Here is a 14,883-nt window from a genome sequence, read left to right as displayed (position 1 = left end):
CCTAATTAGGACTTCTCACACAAACTGATAGCCTTATCACTTACTCACATGCTAATCACAGTCTATTTTTAACCCTCCTATCTTCCGCAAAGAAAGTCATATTCTAGATAGTGAGGATACACTAGTTTAAAGTTACATTACTACTATAAAAATGTGTCTATTCTTTGATTTTAAAATAGTCTGTTAGAAATCGATACCTGTTTTGAAAAGCAGTAAGCCTTGCAACTATTGAAGATCCCTATTAATGAAACTTACTACACACAATTTCTTTCCTGTTAACCAATACATAACCAATACAGTGATCGTCCCCAGAGCTATCCCAGTCTTAAGTGCCTCCATTTTATCTCAGAAACTGATGAACACTGGACCCACTTAGCATTTGAGTAAGGACTCACCTAAGAAAGTGGTTAGCTATTAAAGAAAAAAGCATTATATATAATGCATGCTAATGAATTCCACTCAAGACTTTGAGGTTGAAGGAGGGGGGTGGCGGGAAAAGCCCTAAGGAAAAGCTTGACAGTTAAACAATAGAAAAGCTAATAGAAATGGTTCAACAGTAACTAAATAAAATTCAATAGATAATAATAAAATAACTTTACATCTAAATTATCTTAGGAGTACACAGGCAAAACTCCAAAGAACTTCACTGAACTGCCTGTATTTACACAGTAGATAATTCTTTTCAAAAGAAGTTTTAAACATCCAAGGGAATCTAAGCAACTTATTTCACAGTAAAAAGGCTACAGATTTTCTAGCAATTTTCCTTGTAATGATTAATAACCATTTATCAGTCGTCTCCTCCTTTCATTAAATGCTTTGTCAGCACAGATGAGAAATTCCAATCTTCTTTTGGTAAAAGCAGGAGAAAAGGATGCGCACCTTTTACATGTGGAGAACTACGTGCACTTACGCTCTTGATAAGAGCAACCGAGTCCTGACATCGCAACATCCAAGATCAAGCACTCGACAGAGCCACATGTGCATTGCATTACAGTTACCTTGCCCTGATGATCATGTTTCATTTCCCAGCCTCTTGGCAGCTCCAGCTGTTTGTTAGCAAACATGTTGAGGAAGCCCACCAAATCACGATTATGCTGGTAGCGCTCAAAATGGTGGGTGTCCCGCCGGACTTTGGTGATCATGTGCTTCAAACACGTGTTATTTGTAAACATGCGGTAGGCACTCTGAAAATTAAATAACAAAAGGAAATACTTTTAAAAGATAAAATTTCTTCTTACTACAAAAGACAACATTTCCACTGTAAATAGATTATCTAATTGTCTATAAAACCTTAAAAATTACCTCCACGTAAGCCACAACAGTATGAAAAAAATGGTCCTCTTTCTGATGTTTTGGGCTAAGTGTTTGATGTTTCTTATTTTGCTTGAGATATACAAAATTTCATAATTGACTCACTTCAGCAAAGTGTGAAATATATTAGATTCCATTTACCACACTTGTCCCTGGAACTGTGAAGAATCTTGTAACATTAAAATTGCTTTGAAAGTAGTTTCATAGATATTCTCAAATTTCTGGAATAATGAGTCAAATGCAGCCATAGGATACAGCAATAAAGCTGGTAAGGTTTTCTGCAGGACAGAGATACATAAACTTGTAGAACTTATCACAAGTCTACATAAATAGTTTCCACCTATTGATTTTTCAAAAACACCTTATCATTGCATGCCCATGTGTAATTTATGTAATAAAATTAGAGAGTAAAAGGAGATCACTGAGGAACAGGGAAAACTTTAAATAAAAGGGGAAAATAAACAGTTAATGCCCTTCCTTCCCAAAAAACCAGAAACCAGGTCTTTCTCTCAGCATTAGCAACAGACAGAAACCAAGACATAGGCCCTCCTATTGCATTGTGCTGCTACTTAAATCACTCTGTGCCCCAACACCTCTATTCCCTGGCCAGAGGTCTTATCTACCTCCATCCTATTTCATATATTCAAGATAAAGCTATGCAAGTTAAGCAGAATTATTCAGATACAGACAAGCATACATATATATCAAAACCAAACTAACACTGACCAGTAATTTAAAAAACACTGAATTATTAACAAGTGTGCTTACAGACAACAAATTATTCATTCCATTACTTCTGTCTACACTATACATCCCATTACACAAAGGAAAAGAAACATTGAAAAATGAAAAACCTATATAAGAAGCAGGACTGAAGAATAGGCAAAACAGAAAAGGAAAATACATATTAAGATGCTTTTTTGTTCAGTGTGACCTCTAATATGTTTTGATACAAACCAGGTGAGCTGGGAAACAAATCATCCCATAAGCAGCAAAGTGATCTTAAAAAATAAGCATCATTTTCTTTCTCAGAATTGTCTCTCACCCTCTGCAAAGCACAGTAAGAAAGCTATTGCTTCGATAAACAAATGAGAATTTGTATCATAAGAAAGGTGAAGAATTGAGTGAAAAATAAGAACTGTAGAAGCTCTAATGCCAACTAGGACAACTCTGATAGCCCACCAATTGCAAGGAATGATGATGAGTGTCTGAATTTATCCAGCCTCCCTATGCACTACCAATATCTTAGCATCAAACACTGAGCAGTATCTTTGTACGCAAGACAACTATATATATAAGCACGTATTTATAAAAGTCTTTCAGCTGTAGACGCTATACTCACAGGGTTAGAATGCAGCACTGTAAAGAACTCTGGGCTGATAAGGAATTTCACAGGAGGAGACTGGAGCAATAAAGTAAGTCTGGATCTGGAGGTAGAGTGAGGCAGCACATTCTCTCTTCGAAAATCTAACAGCAAAGTGAATGACAAAGACTTCCGGTAATAATCATTACCAAAACATCACTGCAAATGACTATTGATTTGAATCACACAAGCAAGAAAAGCACTAGATATACAATTACTTCAGATTTATTAAGTATTCTTCATAAAAGTGTACCTGAATTTCTTCTAACATAGCACTGAAGTTCCTGAAAATATCACAATTTTAGTTTAGTAACTTTTACTTGTTGCTTTTGGTGAACAATCATTTTAAAAAAAAAAAAACAAAACATATCCAATTATTTGGGTTATCAAACATATGCCTGTGTATAAGATGCAAAAAGGTCCCTGTGGCACGCTTGCATTGCTATACTGTAGCTGTAGGCAGATAAGTTATTTTTTAAATGCTAACTAATGGACATAAAAGTCATTGTACACTTAAAAATGTTTCATTCCTCCTTTAGAAAAACAAACAATAAATCACTGTCATTAACACAGCCCCAATCTTGATACAATATTTAAGCAGCTTATGTAAGTAAGAAACAGGTTGCTAAGGAAGTACCTTTCAAGTTTCAACTTTCAGTAAACATTTGGGTCTTCTCCTAGCAACCGTAGAAGTACACTGATCTTTCAACAGCACCAGGAACCGAAAATACATTATGAGTGGTATTTGCTACGTTGTTAAAACTGTTCCCCCCAATTATCTTTGAAAATCAACAGGACATTTGGATGCATATTTTAATGTAAATGAAAAACTGCGAATTCAGATTGGGTCCGCAGTGATTTTACTCTAAAATGTATTCCATCTTCTACATTTCACAGTTTCTTTCTTTTACATATTGCAGTACCTGCACACTTGCCCACCAAATGAACATTAATCATGTAGAACACAGCTACCATGGATATAAAAGAAAAATAACCCACAGGCAGAGAAAGGAGAAGAGAGGCCGTGAATGAGACTCTAAACTGCGGGAAAAGTAAGAAAAAATTAAAAAAGAGGAGGAAAAGAGCAAAAAGTAAAATTCTAAATATGGATGGGTAAACATTATGGAAAAAGGGGAATGGGGAAGATTCTAAGCATTAGAGGAAACAAGAAAATGGAAGGGTAATAAGTAAAGGAAAAGTAAATGAACAAGGGGATTTTTAGAGACACCTCTTAAACAATAGACCCCAAGCCCTCCCACATGCGGCATGTCTATGGAGTGACAGCAGTGTAGCATAAAGACCCCTGAAGCTATGCCTGAATACTTGGGCTGGGAGCGTCTTCCAGGCATGCACTGCGGTTGCATGTCAACTCTGTACTGGTACAAAACTTGGGAGTACACCAGTCACTTCTCACACCCTGGAAGATGCTGTGACATGCTGCAGAGAGGTCCACTGTCATACTCTGGGTAATCTGGAAACCAGAACGTGTCACCAGGTGGGTTTTTCTTGCAGTTTAGAGGCTTATGAATTTGGTTTATGAAAAGCTTATTCAGATGAACTTGCTGATTAGGGTTTAGCCTGAATTTGCTTTAAACTGATTTGTTTATAGCACAACCAACCATCTAACTGCACAAGGATAGAAAAGGAAAAGGCTAAGGCAGAAGTAAAGAAAAAAAAAAAAAACTGAGCACTTGGCTACATAACAAGTTCTACAACGACTTGAAACTCAAGAAAGGGTGGCATTGCTTGGGTATTAGATTAATTTAGGAAAGAGTTTTATAAGGGAGTATCAAGAGCATCTAGAGACAAAGCCAAAACTATGAAAGGGACTGGATGGGTAACAAACTAACTTTATAAATTATTAGTAAATTAGTAGTAGGAAGATGACCAAGGAGAGAACTGCTTAGCAAGAAGAAAAACTAGTAATGATGCTTAGAGCTCATTAAAAAAGATCTTTCCTTCTGTCCTCATTCAAGAAGTTAGCAATGACCAGACCACCAGAAGAACTAAAAAACAGGAGAAGAAAGAGAACTTTCTTCTTAGGCTAGAATAGGTAAAGAGCAGGTTAAAGACTGTGGTGCAAATCAGAGATTTTCAAACCCTTTGGGCTTGATGAAGTGTACTCTTAGGAAACTAGGTGAAGCAATCTCTGAGACATTGGTGGTTATTTTGGAGGTCTGAAGGAGTTCTCAGAAGAAAAAAAGGGATAAATATTATATCCATTTTTAAGAATAGGTGGACAGCAAGACAGCAAGGTGGAGAAACACAAATAACCAGGATTTCTGAAGAATGAATCACAGCAAACTAATGAAGTTATTTTCTACTACTCGAGTGGTGTAAAGGCCACATATTTTGATGTTAATAAGGCCTTTAATACTGTTTACATGCTACTCTTAGAATCATGTTGGGAGAGAAAATTACCTTAAACATATGAAACCACCTGGAGAGGGGTATGCAGCAGTTTGCAAAAATGTACTGAAGAGCAGTTATGATTTATGTCAAACAAAAAGAGTACACCAAGTGACGTTTCACTGAGATCTGTCTGGGTCTGGTCCTATTCATTATTTCTATTAATGACTGGATAGGGAGGACAGAACTTGCTCAACTAGGAGATGCTGCAGTACTTGGACAGCAGGATGGACAAGATTCAAAATCATAGTGACACATCAGAAAAGTGCAAAGACCTGCGTGCAGGTAGGGATAATCAACTGCACAGACACCAGATGAAAACTAGACATCTGTGCCAAAGATCCGCACACAAGGGTCTGGACCTGATTTTAGCAGATCAAAGACTGAACACTGGTGGTTAGTGTCAAACTATCAGGAAAAAAAGTAATAATTATGCAGGAATGTACAAGGAGTGTTGTACATAAGACACGTGACACTTCCACAGTCTCTTCAGTACAGCAGAGTCATAGCTTTATTTAATTTTCTGAAATATTCCTCAGGAGCAGCAGACCAACTGAAGTCAATCCTGAGGAGGCCAACAAAATAACCGGAGACCTAAAAACACGAGCCACGAGGAAAGACTAGGAAGTAACGTATTTAAGAATATGTTATGAGAGAAACAACATGAATAGACTGTCTGAAAAACTTACAGAATGTCCATCAACTGGAAAACATGTTATAAGAACACATGAGATAGCATTTGCCAAGTATGGTTGAGGTACAGCTCATCCTATCTATCTTCAGCACGGAGATGAAGCCGATGACTGCCCAAAGTCATTTCTAGTCCTATATTCTACCATTTCAAAATGCAGTAGCAGATTCAAAATATTTGTAACACAGATGACACAATTTTATACTTTTTCCACTGCAAATGTCCTGCCTGTATTTTTACCCAGTCAGGTACCAACAGAAAAATGCTCTGAGTCTCACATTCTTCTCTTCAGCGTATAGAGCAGGCTGAGCCATAATCTTCAAAAACTAGACAGCAACGAAAACAAATGGTTTCATTTTCACCCAGGCTTTCAGGGGCAGAAGTTAGGTTCTGCCTTATGGCACTCATTAAATCATCTATGAGATGAGTGCTCCCTTTAGAAAGGGGGGAAAAAAAAAAAATCTTTTTTTTTTAACCTGCATTAGAATGGTGAAAGTCGGTTTCCTCTCCAGCTCCATCCACGGCATTTGTATGCTCCTCAGGCCTATCGTTAGTCATTGTTCTTCGGATGCTCTGGTACCTAGGGTTAGAAAACTGGACTTTATATATAGTATGTGGTAACTATGATCCAATTCTGGCTCCGAGGGAGCTTGCCTGTCTTTTCTGCCATGTAGGTTAATATACATTGACCTCTAATTTCTGCATTAATAGCCTTCTGAATTTCTGAAAACCATTATCAGATTTTTTTTTTTAGCCACATAGATTATGAACACAGGTGGAATACAAAAGCCCTAGAAGCCCACACGCAAATTAAAAGGGACAGCCACATAGAAATAAATACATATGGCCAGCTGCGGTAGCAACTGTGACCCTGTCTTCATACTCAGTCTTACAATGGTGAATGCAGTTTTGCAAGCACACAATTCACAAACAACAAGGGTTAATTCTTACCGGCGATTCAGCTGTTCCATTTGCTGTATGGAATTTGACCTCTGGAGAATCTGTGGGGCTGGAGGGGCTGTGGGTCGCTGCCATGTTGTTGTCCTGTTCACATGGTCCACATAAAAAATCCGTCCATGGCTGTCAATTCGAGCCTCCCAGTCTAAGTAGCAATAAAACACTGTGAACTATGGAGGGCTTGGGGTTTCTTTCTTTATTTATTTTAGCTCTGTCACTTGTGTAACTGAATCTATTGTAGCAAGCTTCTATTTCTCTTTTACAGGATGACTTCAGCACAGAACTTTCTTACTGAAGGGTTAAGAGACATAGCTTTTCCCTATTTTACCCCATAAATCAAATTCCCCACTGTAGTTAAGGTTCTATGGAATCCATATCTAATAATTTCTACTCCTTTCTCTATTCTGTTTACCACTAACCAGTAATTGTCCCAGAAAAAAAAAAAAAGTATCAGAATACTTAGTCTAATTCTCTTGGACTGAAATAATTCAAGATCCTATATCTCTGAGCGTTATTTCCAGTGCAAAAGGCCAATGGGTAAGTACCAAAAACCTTGGAAAGCTTGACACTCATCATTGTTTTTCCCCAGCTAGTAGTAACAGTAATAAAACAGATCTCAGTGCTTTTCCTGGGTTTACATGTACCTATGTTAAAGGTAAGCAGACCTGCCAGAGAAGATAAGACAATTATAACAATCAAACTCCTTCATATGTTCCAGAATTGCCAATTCTGCAAATATCATAGCAAATTCAACTTCTCGTGCAAGCAGTAACTATAATGTTGTCCACTGGTTTTGCAACACTACAGACAATGTTAGAAGTCTAGACCGTGGAGACACACCAGGAGAGCAGAGATGAAGGCGCTGGGACCTTTCCCCAACCACATCTGGCTTCTCAGTGCTCAGCAGAAACCACGTGCATCATAACACCTAGGCCTCAGTTCATAAGCTTTTTGGGTCAGAAACATTGACTGCCTAATAACTGGTTATAAAATGAGCAAGATATGAAGACACTGATCATGGCTGGCGGCCACGTAATAATAATAAAAAAAAAAATCAAAATGTTTTATATACAAAAACAGATGTGCCTGATTCTTGGGCACTAGCAACTGCAGAAAACGTGCAAACCATTTAGCACATCAGTTGAAAAACAGTCTTTGAGAGCTCAGAAGGTTTCTAGAAGAGACTTTCTACATTGCAAGTCTAGGTGGAAACATCAGTCACTGCAGTAACATTTTAAAAACCACTGGCAAGCAACCAATCCTAAATGACCGCTGCTCCGCAAGGAAAGAGGGCATAAAAATGTCTTGACAGCAGAGAAGGAGAACTAAATTCTACTGTAAAGTACTTAATACTGACAGCCTTAAAACCTCAGGCTTTGTTACCGTACGCGTACTATGATTTCTGTCAATTCTTGGAGGCAGCCAAGTGGCTCGCCGCATTACACTGTAGGGCCTGAGCTGACTCACGAAGAGAGAGGAAAGGCGGGTTTTGAGATAAACTTGTTGTGTCATCTCCACACACGACAGCTGTGTATTTTAGCTGGCCACAATGCAAATTACTCTTCTATCTTTATGCTGCACAATAAAAACAGCCTATGAGCGTTTAAAGCATTTCTAGTGTGAACAAGAGCTATGCTGGAAAGTAAGCTCTGAGGAAGAAAAGAAAAAGCAGCACAATCAGGTAGGAATAAAGAGAACTGTTTAAGGAACAAATTTCAATTCCAGGAGAAAAAACTCAAAATTTTGTATTATATTGTAAACTTAAAATCCAAGTTTAAAAATAAACAAAATTACATCAATGCAAAGCTTATGGCGCAATCACTGTACTTGCTATGCAAAATATAACACATTTGAAAGTTATTTTAAAAAAATTTTCATTTATATCTCAAAAAAGCAAACTGAAACATTTCAACATCCTCTGAAAAAATTTCCATTTTTTAAAAAGAAAAAAAATTATTGAAACATGTTCCTGTGCAAAGGTCCCATTTCAAAAAAGTAGTATCTTCTGATGAAATAAAAATACTCAAGATTTTTAACCAGAGTTTGTAATCAAAACAAAACATGGAAGTATTCTGGAGAGGACAGACTTGTTCATTAGGGGAAAAAAAAAAACCCAAACAAACCAGTTTAAATTTGTGAATTCATTATTCTGCTTAAATGTCAAACCCTAAACACTGTATAATAGTTGAGATTTTTCTTGTGGTGATTATATGTCCAATTCTGACACACAGCCACCACTTCTGTAATGTGGTCTTGCAGAAGAAAAGCATTTTTGCCTGCATTCAATTTTAAATACACAAGTTTAAACACTTGGGCAATGGCTTCTAAAGTAAAGCACCTGCATCAGTGTTGTGATGGACAAGGATATCTTCCGTTAGTCAAATCATTGTTAGTAAACGTGTTACAAATAACAGCTTGCTGAATTGCAAAATTGTAATTCATCAAGGTTGTGTGGTCAAGTTTATTTGTTGATTTTTCCCTAGGAATGTAGGAATTGGAGCATAATGTTGCACGTTATAGGCAGAAATATTAGGTAAGTATTTCAATTCTTTCTCTTGTTCTTTAACTTAACCTGCACACAACTGAAAGAAATATACCTTTTTTCTTTCTTAGTTTCAGATTCTGGTGAAACAACAAATAGAGTACAACCCAAATTACAAAGAAATTGCAGTTTATAATTCAAAATCATATTCTAAATGTTTTCTCTAATTTTTCACTATTAAAATATTAAAACTGTCACATATCCGAAAGCAGAGTTTTAGAAAGAAAAACTGAATCTAGGCAACAATTAGTATTTAAGATTTTATTCACATTAGCAAATGACCGATCTACATAAAGATTGCACTGGGTTTTAATTGTAAAGGGGCAATGTGTATATGCATGCCCATGCATGACTGTGTAAGATCCCAGCAAATGTCAGAAATGTTAAAATACCACACAGCCAAACCTTTTCCATTAACATTCCAATAGTTTTTCCAAGTAGTTATTGTAGTGTATAGTTTGCTTCTGAAACACAAAAAGCAATCTGTGTATAAACCATGATACTATAAAAACTATCTCCATGCATTTCTCATTTATTAAATTGATCTCTGAGTATGTCCCGAATGTTCGCTGTCTTTTTCAGTATGAAAAGTGATAAAAATGCAACTGAAATATATGTCTCCCAGGCACAATTTTGTAAAAAGTAATACTGGTTTATTGAGGTGGCAGTTAATTAACTTCAGGATCTGCACGCAGGACTGATTTGTTATATGCATTGATTATAACAGAAGCAGCAGGGAGCAAAATCTTCTCATCACCCTGGCTTTCCAATACACAGTTGTATCTGTGTTCTGCTATCAGGCTCCTTCCAGTTACCCTCTCCAATTACAGAGCAAACACAGTTCCATTCCATACTGTGAAATAAGGATCTATTTATTTTACACTAAATATCTGAATTCCTGACTCCTTTAAAGTAATAGAGTTTTGTCACAGACTTCAGTGGGTCTGAATTTAACTTTTTTTGCTTGTTTGTTTTAAAGTAATGTTTGCCTATTAGCTGTGTAGCTTTTTTTGGTCCTTTCTCCTTTCCTCAAGTATCTAATACTGAATAGATTTTCACTGCCCCAAATTTAAGCAAGTGAATCAGTCCAAGAATTGGAAGCAATGTATTTTTTACATGCATTAGAGAAATTACAATTTATCTGTCAATTTAGGCTCATCGAACTGTTGCTTAATACCCAGGTTTATTTTAATTCAAAAAGTCTTCATGCTACCTCAAAAAATGCAAGGAAAACTCAGACACATTTCACATAATCTGCAGAGATTAAAGATGTCATATATTTCCTTGTAAATCATCACCATACAAGAAGGATTCAGAGATTTCAGAGTGCTTGACATCTTTCCCTCCAAGTGCCTCATACAGCACATCACCTCACCTCCCTACCCATGCGCGCTGCATACTGAAAAGGCAGCACCGTGCCTTCCTACTTCTCTGCAAATGTCACTTAGCAAGTCTGTATACACCAGGTATAATTATGATAACACATCCTGATAGTTTGCAGACTGAGCACAACGCCTTTTACAAAACAGCACTAGACTTCATCATCATCACTCCTCACTTAGAACTTCTCAGCTGTTTGTTCTCAGTTCTCACATTTAAAAAAGAAATGTAATGAGATCTCAGTAATGAGATCTAGGCAGCCTATCCCCCAATTAAAGTATGAAGAACCTCACTTGGTGGTAGAGCCTCATCCACTCTCTGGTAGCGGCTAACATCCTGACGTACCGAAGGCAGTGACCTCAAGGGCTGATGGCCATTGGCTTGAGAACCTGGAATCAAAATGCACACAAATTATTTTTTCAGTCAATGTGGAGAAGCCCTAGTGCTGCCTCTAAAGTGAGCAAGACATCCTAAAGCTTCTGCAGGACGATGATATTTTAGGATATATCTAATAGTCATCTATTTTGGGGGGCAAAACAAGTTATGTCTGCAGTTCTGGGTAAGCGATTTCTCTGGGGTGTGCTGCAGTCCTGGTCCTGGAAATGTCACCTCTTGGGATGTGCCGCATCCACCTGTGACGAGCGGAATCCAGGGCACAGAAACAACAGCATGTGCTAGAGCCATATCACAGCAAGGGACAAGGACAAAGCTCCACCTGGCCACCACAGAAACCTGCTGTAAGAGTGGGAGGTGAAACTGTCCATTGACCTTCCTTGCTGCAGCCACGCTGATCTGCAAAACACAGTGCAACCTGACACCTAATAAAAAGAGTCCCAAATTCTATAAAGTTATGTAAAAGAACATGTTGACAGTATTTGAAACAAACACTGAAATTATTCTTTCCAAATCAAAGAGCTGTTTAAGAAGAGAAGAAATTAATAGATCCCAGAACTTTTGAAATGTTATGAAAAAGACACATGCAGAAATCCAGTTTGAATGCACCCACTTGATGAGATGCACTTCAGTCCCTGAAGAAACTGAATGGATAATCCATTGTGAAACGTGCTTGGAAACAATCCATTAGGGACACATTTCTACTTTCAGTGGTTTTAGTGAGACACAAAATTCTCAACTGTCAAAATAATTTTACAATTGGTAAGAGTTTCACAGTGTTAACTTGAAACTTCAACACCTCCTTCAACTCAGTGTTAACTCCTCCCATGGTTCCAGCTGTACTAGGATGTGTCTGAGAAAGGGAAGATAAACAGCCTGAAGTGTGACTAAAAACCAGTTCTTTTTTTTCTTCCCCCCTTTCTTTTGATTACCCTTATGTTTTAATGCTAATATAGGCATATATTTTCTTTCACCTATAAACTTGCCAAAGAAAAGACCCAAATATAAATTCTAGTTTGCATTTCATAGTTTTGGGATTATTTCCCCCACCATTACCATTTTGATTAGCAAGCAGGATAACATTGTGGAATTCTTTCCTCCTCTTCATCCTCCTCACTACTCTCTCAAGAATTAAAAAATATCCAGTTTCAAAATAAACACGTCTTGGATATTTCAGTTTTGATTTTTTGTTAAATCAAAAACTCCAAGAGTCTCCTGAAGATGGGAATAAATCTCAACGGAACAAAAAAAAAAAAAAATCTTGAAAGAGAATGAAATTGAGAAATGAAGATCTTTATTTTCAGATGTTAATTTTTTAAATTAGTTTTTACTGGCTGCAGAAAGGTCACTTCAGAAAGTGCCTCCTGCAGTTATTACCTCCAGTAGCTCCTTCAACCTGTGCTGTGGCACCCTCACAAGCTGCTTGAGCTCCTTCAGTTTCTTCATCCTGAGACTGGCTATTCGCAGCTGCCGCCTGCAGGCTTCTTCTTCTTTGCCAGATTTCTTCTGCTTCCTCTTGGTCTTGTAATTCACCTGCCTCAGCCTCCTGTACTTCCTCCTGAGGTAACTGTACCACAGGTAGAGAACCAGAAGTACTTGCAGAGTCCTGTGTTTCAGCACCTGGCTCAATTCTAGCCGCATCGGTGGCACAAGCTCCCTCTTCCTCCTCCTGAGAAGAAAAGGCTGGAGTCTCAGGAAACCTGGCACTTTCAAAAGAACATCGCATTTCAACTGAGGAACGTCGCACAGTCGCGCTTTCATTGCAAGAGCTGTCTGCCCCTTCTACATCACTCTCCCCTTCTGGCCGGGTACTAGCCTCACTGACGCTTTCCGTGCGAGCAGGATCACTCTGCTCAGTTTCTGATGACATCTGGGAAGGTTCAGACCCTTGATCAATGGATTCCGTTTCACTAACGCCCCTTCTGCTCCCGGCAGCAGCATCGGCAGCTCCTGCATCTGCACTTCTAGGAGGTTGCTCTGCCTCCTGAGCGGCACACGACTCACTGCCAGCCTGGTCTGCTGGTGCTTCACTTTGAGAACCTTGCAGGCTTTCACCTCCTGCTAACTGTGACGGTGGAAGCTCTGGGAGAGTCTCTTGCTGGTCATCAGTTGATGGCAAAGGAGCTTCAGAGGCTGAAACGTTTTCACTCTCTGCAGGCCCTTGCATTACCTGATCTGATGAGTAACTTAAACCATTTCTTTCAACATTTCTTGTAGCACCATTAAGCATTACTAAACCACCATCGTCGTCCAAGGAAGACTGAAAACCCAGGTCTTGATGTAGCTCATGCTCCTCTTCATCTGAGTCAATGTGAAGCATAGCGTTAAGTCTTGTGTCAGTAGGGAAGCTACTCCTCAGTTTTGGGGAGGCTCCACGTGGACGCTCACCACAGGCAGACGTCCCGGGTCTGGGATGATTATTGTGTTCTATTGCATCCAAATAGTCATTTAGTGAGTCCTGGCGACCTCTGATAGGTGATGATCTTGAAGCTCCAGAGGTCAACTCATCCTGGTCCGTTTCCAGAGTTGCGCTAGTCCTTAAAGGGTGTCTCAGGATTGCTTCTCCAGAAGATTCCTCGAGGACTGGACCATTGGAACACACTGTGGATGTATCGTGATGACCTGCTGGCATGTCCTCATCATCGGAGGGGCTCCCCAAGTCTCCATTTACAGAGTTCACTCCTAGCAAAGTGCCAACTGTTTCTGGTGAAGCATCTGCAGAGACACAAAGACTGAATGTGAAACACAATGCAGCAACAGATAGTTCATTCTACTTTGCCTGCACCACAGAAGATCACAGATGTGATATAAAAATACACATCTTTCAAGATGTTAGCTTATTTCAATCAGACAACTAAGGGAAGAAAATACAATTAAAACAATAGAGCCATCTACAGCGTTATAACAGCAATTACAGAACTTTCTGTGTATAAGTCTATGCTATTTTGTAGCATATAGAAAATCTAAGGGGTGTGAAGTATGACTTTAAAGGACTCCCATTTTGCTTTCAAAAGACAGAGCACTGCCAAGCATCTTGCCAAAATGTCAGTAAAACCAGCCTCACAACCAAGGAACCAGTTTTCTACAGCATTTGTCTCATATCCAAAAGTAGGATTTACACAAAGCCAGCCACTGACACCAGTTGTCATTACACCCATAGCAGCATGCAAACCAGCATCCGAGATCACATGAGGAATTACAAATTGTGTACAGATATCAACTTATATACACAACACTTATTTTGAGTTAATTTATAGGACTTTTCCACTCTAAAGAATGGGAATCTACCTAAGTAAAGTTCATGCGATATTAGGTATGCTATGGTAATATATATAAAAGCGAAATGAAAATAAGCCATCTCATTTGAGAGATAAGATGGTAACTCCCCACAAGGGAATTAAAGCAGCACAGAGTTGAGTAATCCAGATGTGTCTGTAAATGTCTGCAAAAAACTTAACAGTGAAGTCTGTGAACTAGAGTGCCTGGCAACAAACAGGACTGAAGACAAGCATTTTTTAAAAATGGTGACAGAGCAAAAATAATAATGAGATACAGGACTACATGGCTACAACAAAGGGCAAGAAGTTTGTATCAAGTTAAAAGATAGAGCAGTATTTCACTACCAAAGAGATTATACCAAGTCTAATGAAGGAGAATTTAAGATCATAAACATATAGACAGACACATACGATGTGACAAACATGTAACTCCACCAGCCATGTTCTACTAGTTGCCTATAGAACAGGAAAAAAGGGAAATAAAAGAATTGCCTAATGGAAGCATGTATTCTCATAACCGTAACAGATATTCTTGGTTCTAAGCAGGACAGTGTAAAAG

The 14,883-nt window shown here is 38.4% G+C and overlaps 1 protein-coding gene across 1 annotated transcript in view; it reads right to left on the bottom strand.

The window, feature by feature from the left end:
* Positions 1-998: 998 nt before the first annotated feature.
* The window catches only part of HECW2 (HECT, C2 and WW domain containing E3 ubiquitin protein ligase 2), a gene marked incomplete at its 3' end in the record, with an annotated part of 74,228 nt that continues 60,343 nt past the window's right edge, over positions 999-14,883 (bottom strand). The window contains exons 8-13 of the mRNA XM_009576099.1: positions 12,424-13,761; positions 10,947-11,042; positions 6,726-6,876; positions 6,251-6,354; positions 2,654-2,778; positions 999-1,184 (exon numbers count right to left, since the gene is read on the bottom strand). Coding sequence (XP_009574394.1) covers positions 999-1,184; positions 2,654-2,778; positions 6,251-6,354; positions 6,726-6,876; positions 10,947-11,042; positions 12,424-13,761 — 2,000 coding nt within the window. The remainder of the gene's footprint in view (positions 1,185-2,653; positions 2,779-6,250; positions 6,355-6,725; positions 6,877-10,946; positions 11,043-12,423; positions 13,762-14,883) is intronic.

Source organism: Fulmarus glacialis, unplaced genomic scaffold (assembly GCF_000690835.1).
Source record: "Fulmarus glacialis isolate BGI_N327 unplaced genomic scaffold, ASM69083v1 scaffold2614, whole genome shotgun sequence".
Taxonomy (NCBI): Eukaryota; Metazoa; Chordata; class Aves; order Procellariiformes; family Procellariidae; genus Fulmarus; species Fulmarus glacialis.
The sequence above is the reverse complement of the archived record's forward strand: the minus strand, read 5'-3'. Positions and strand labels throughout refer to the sequence as shown.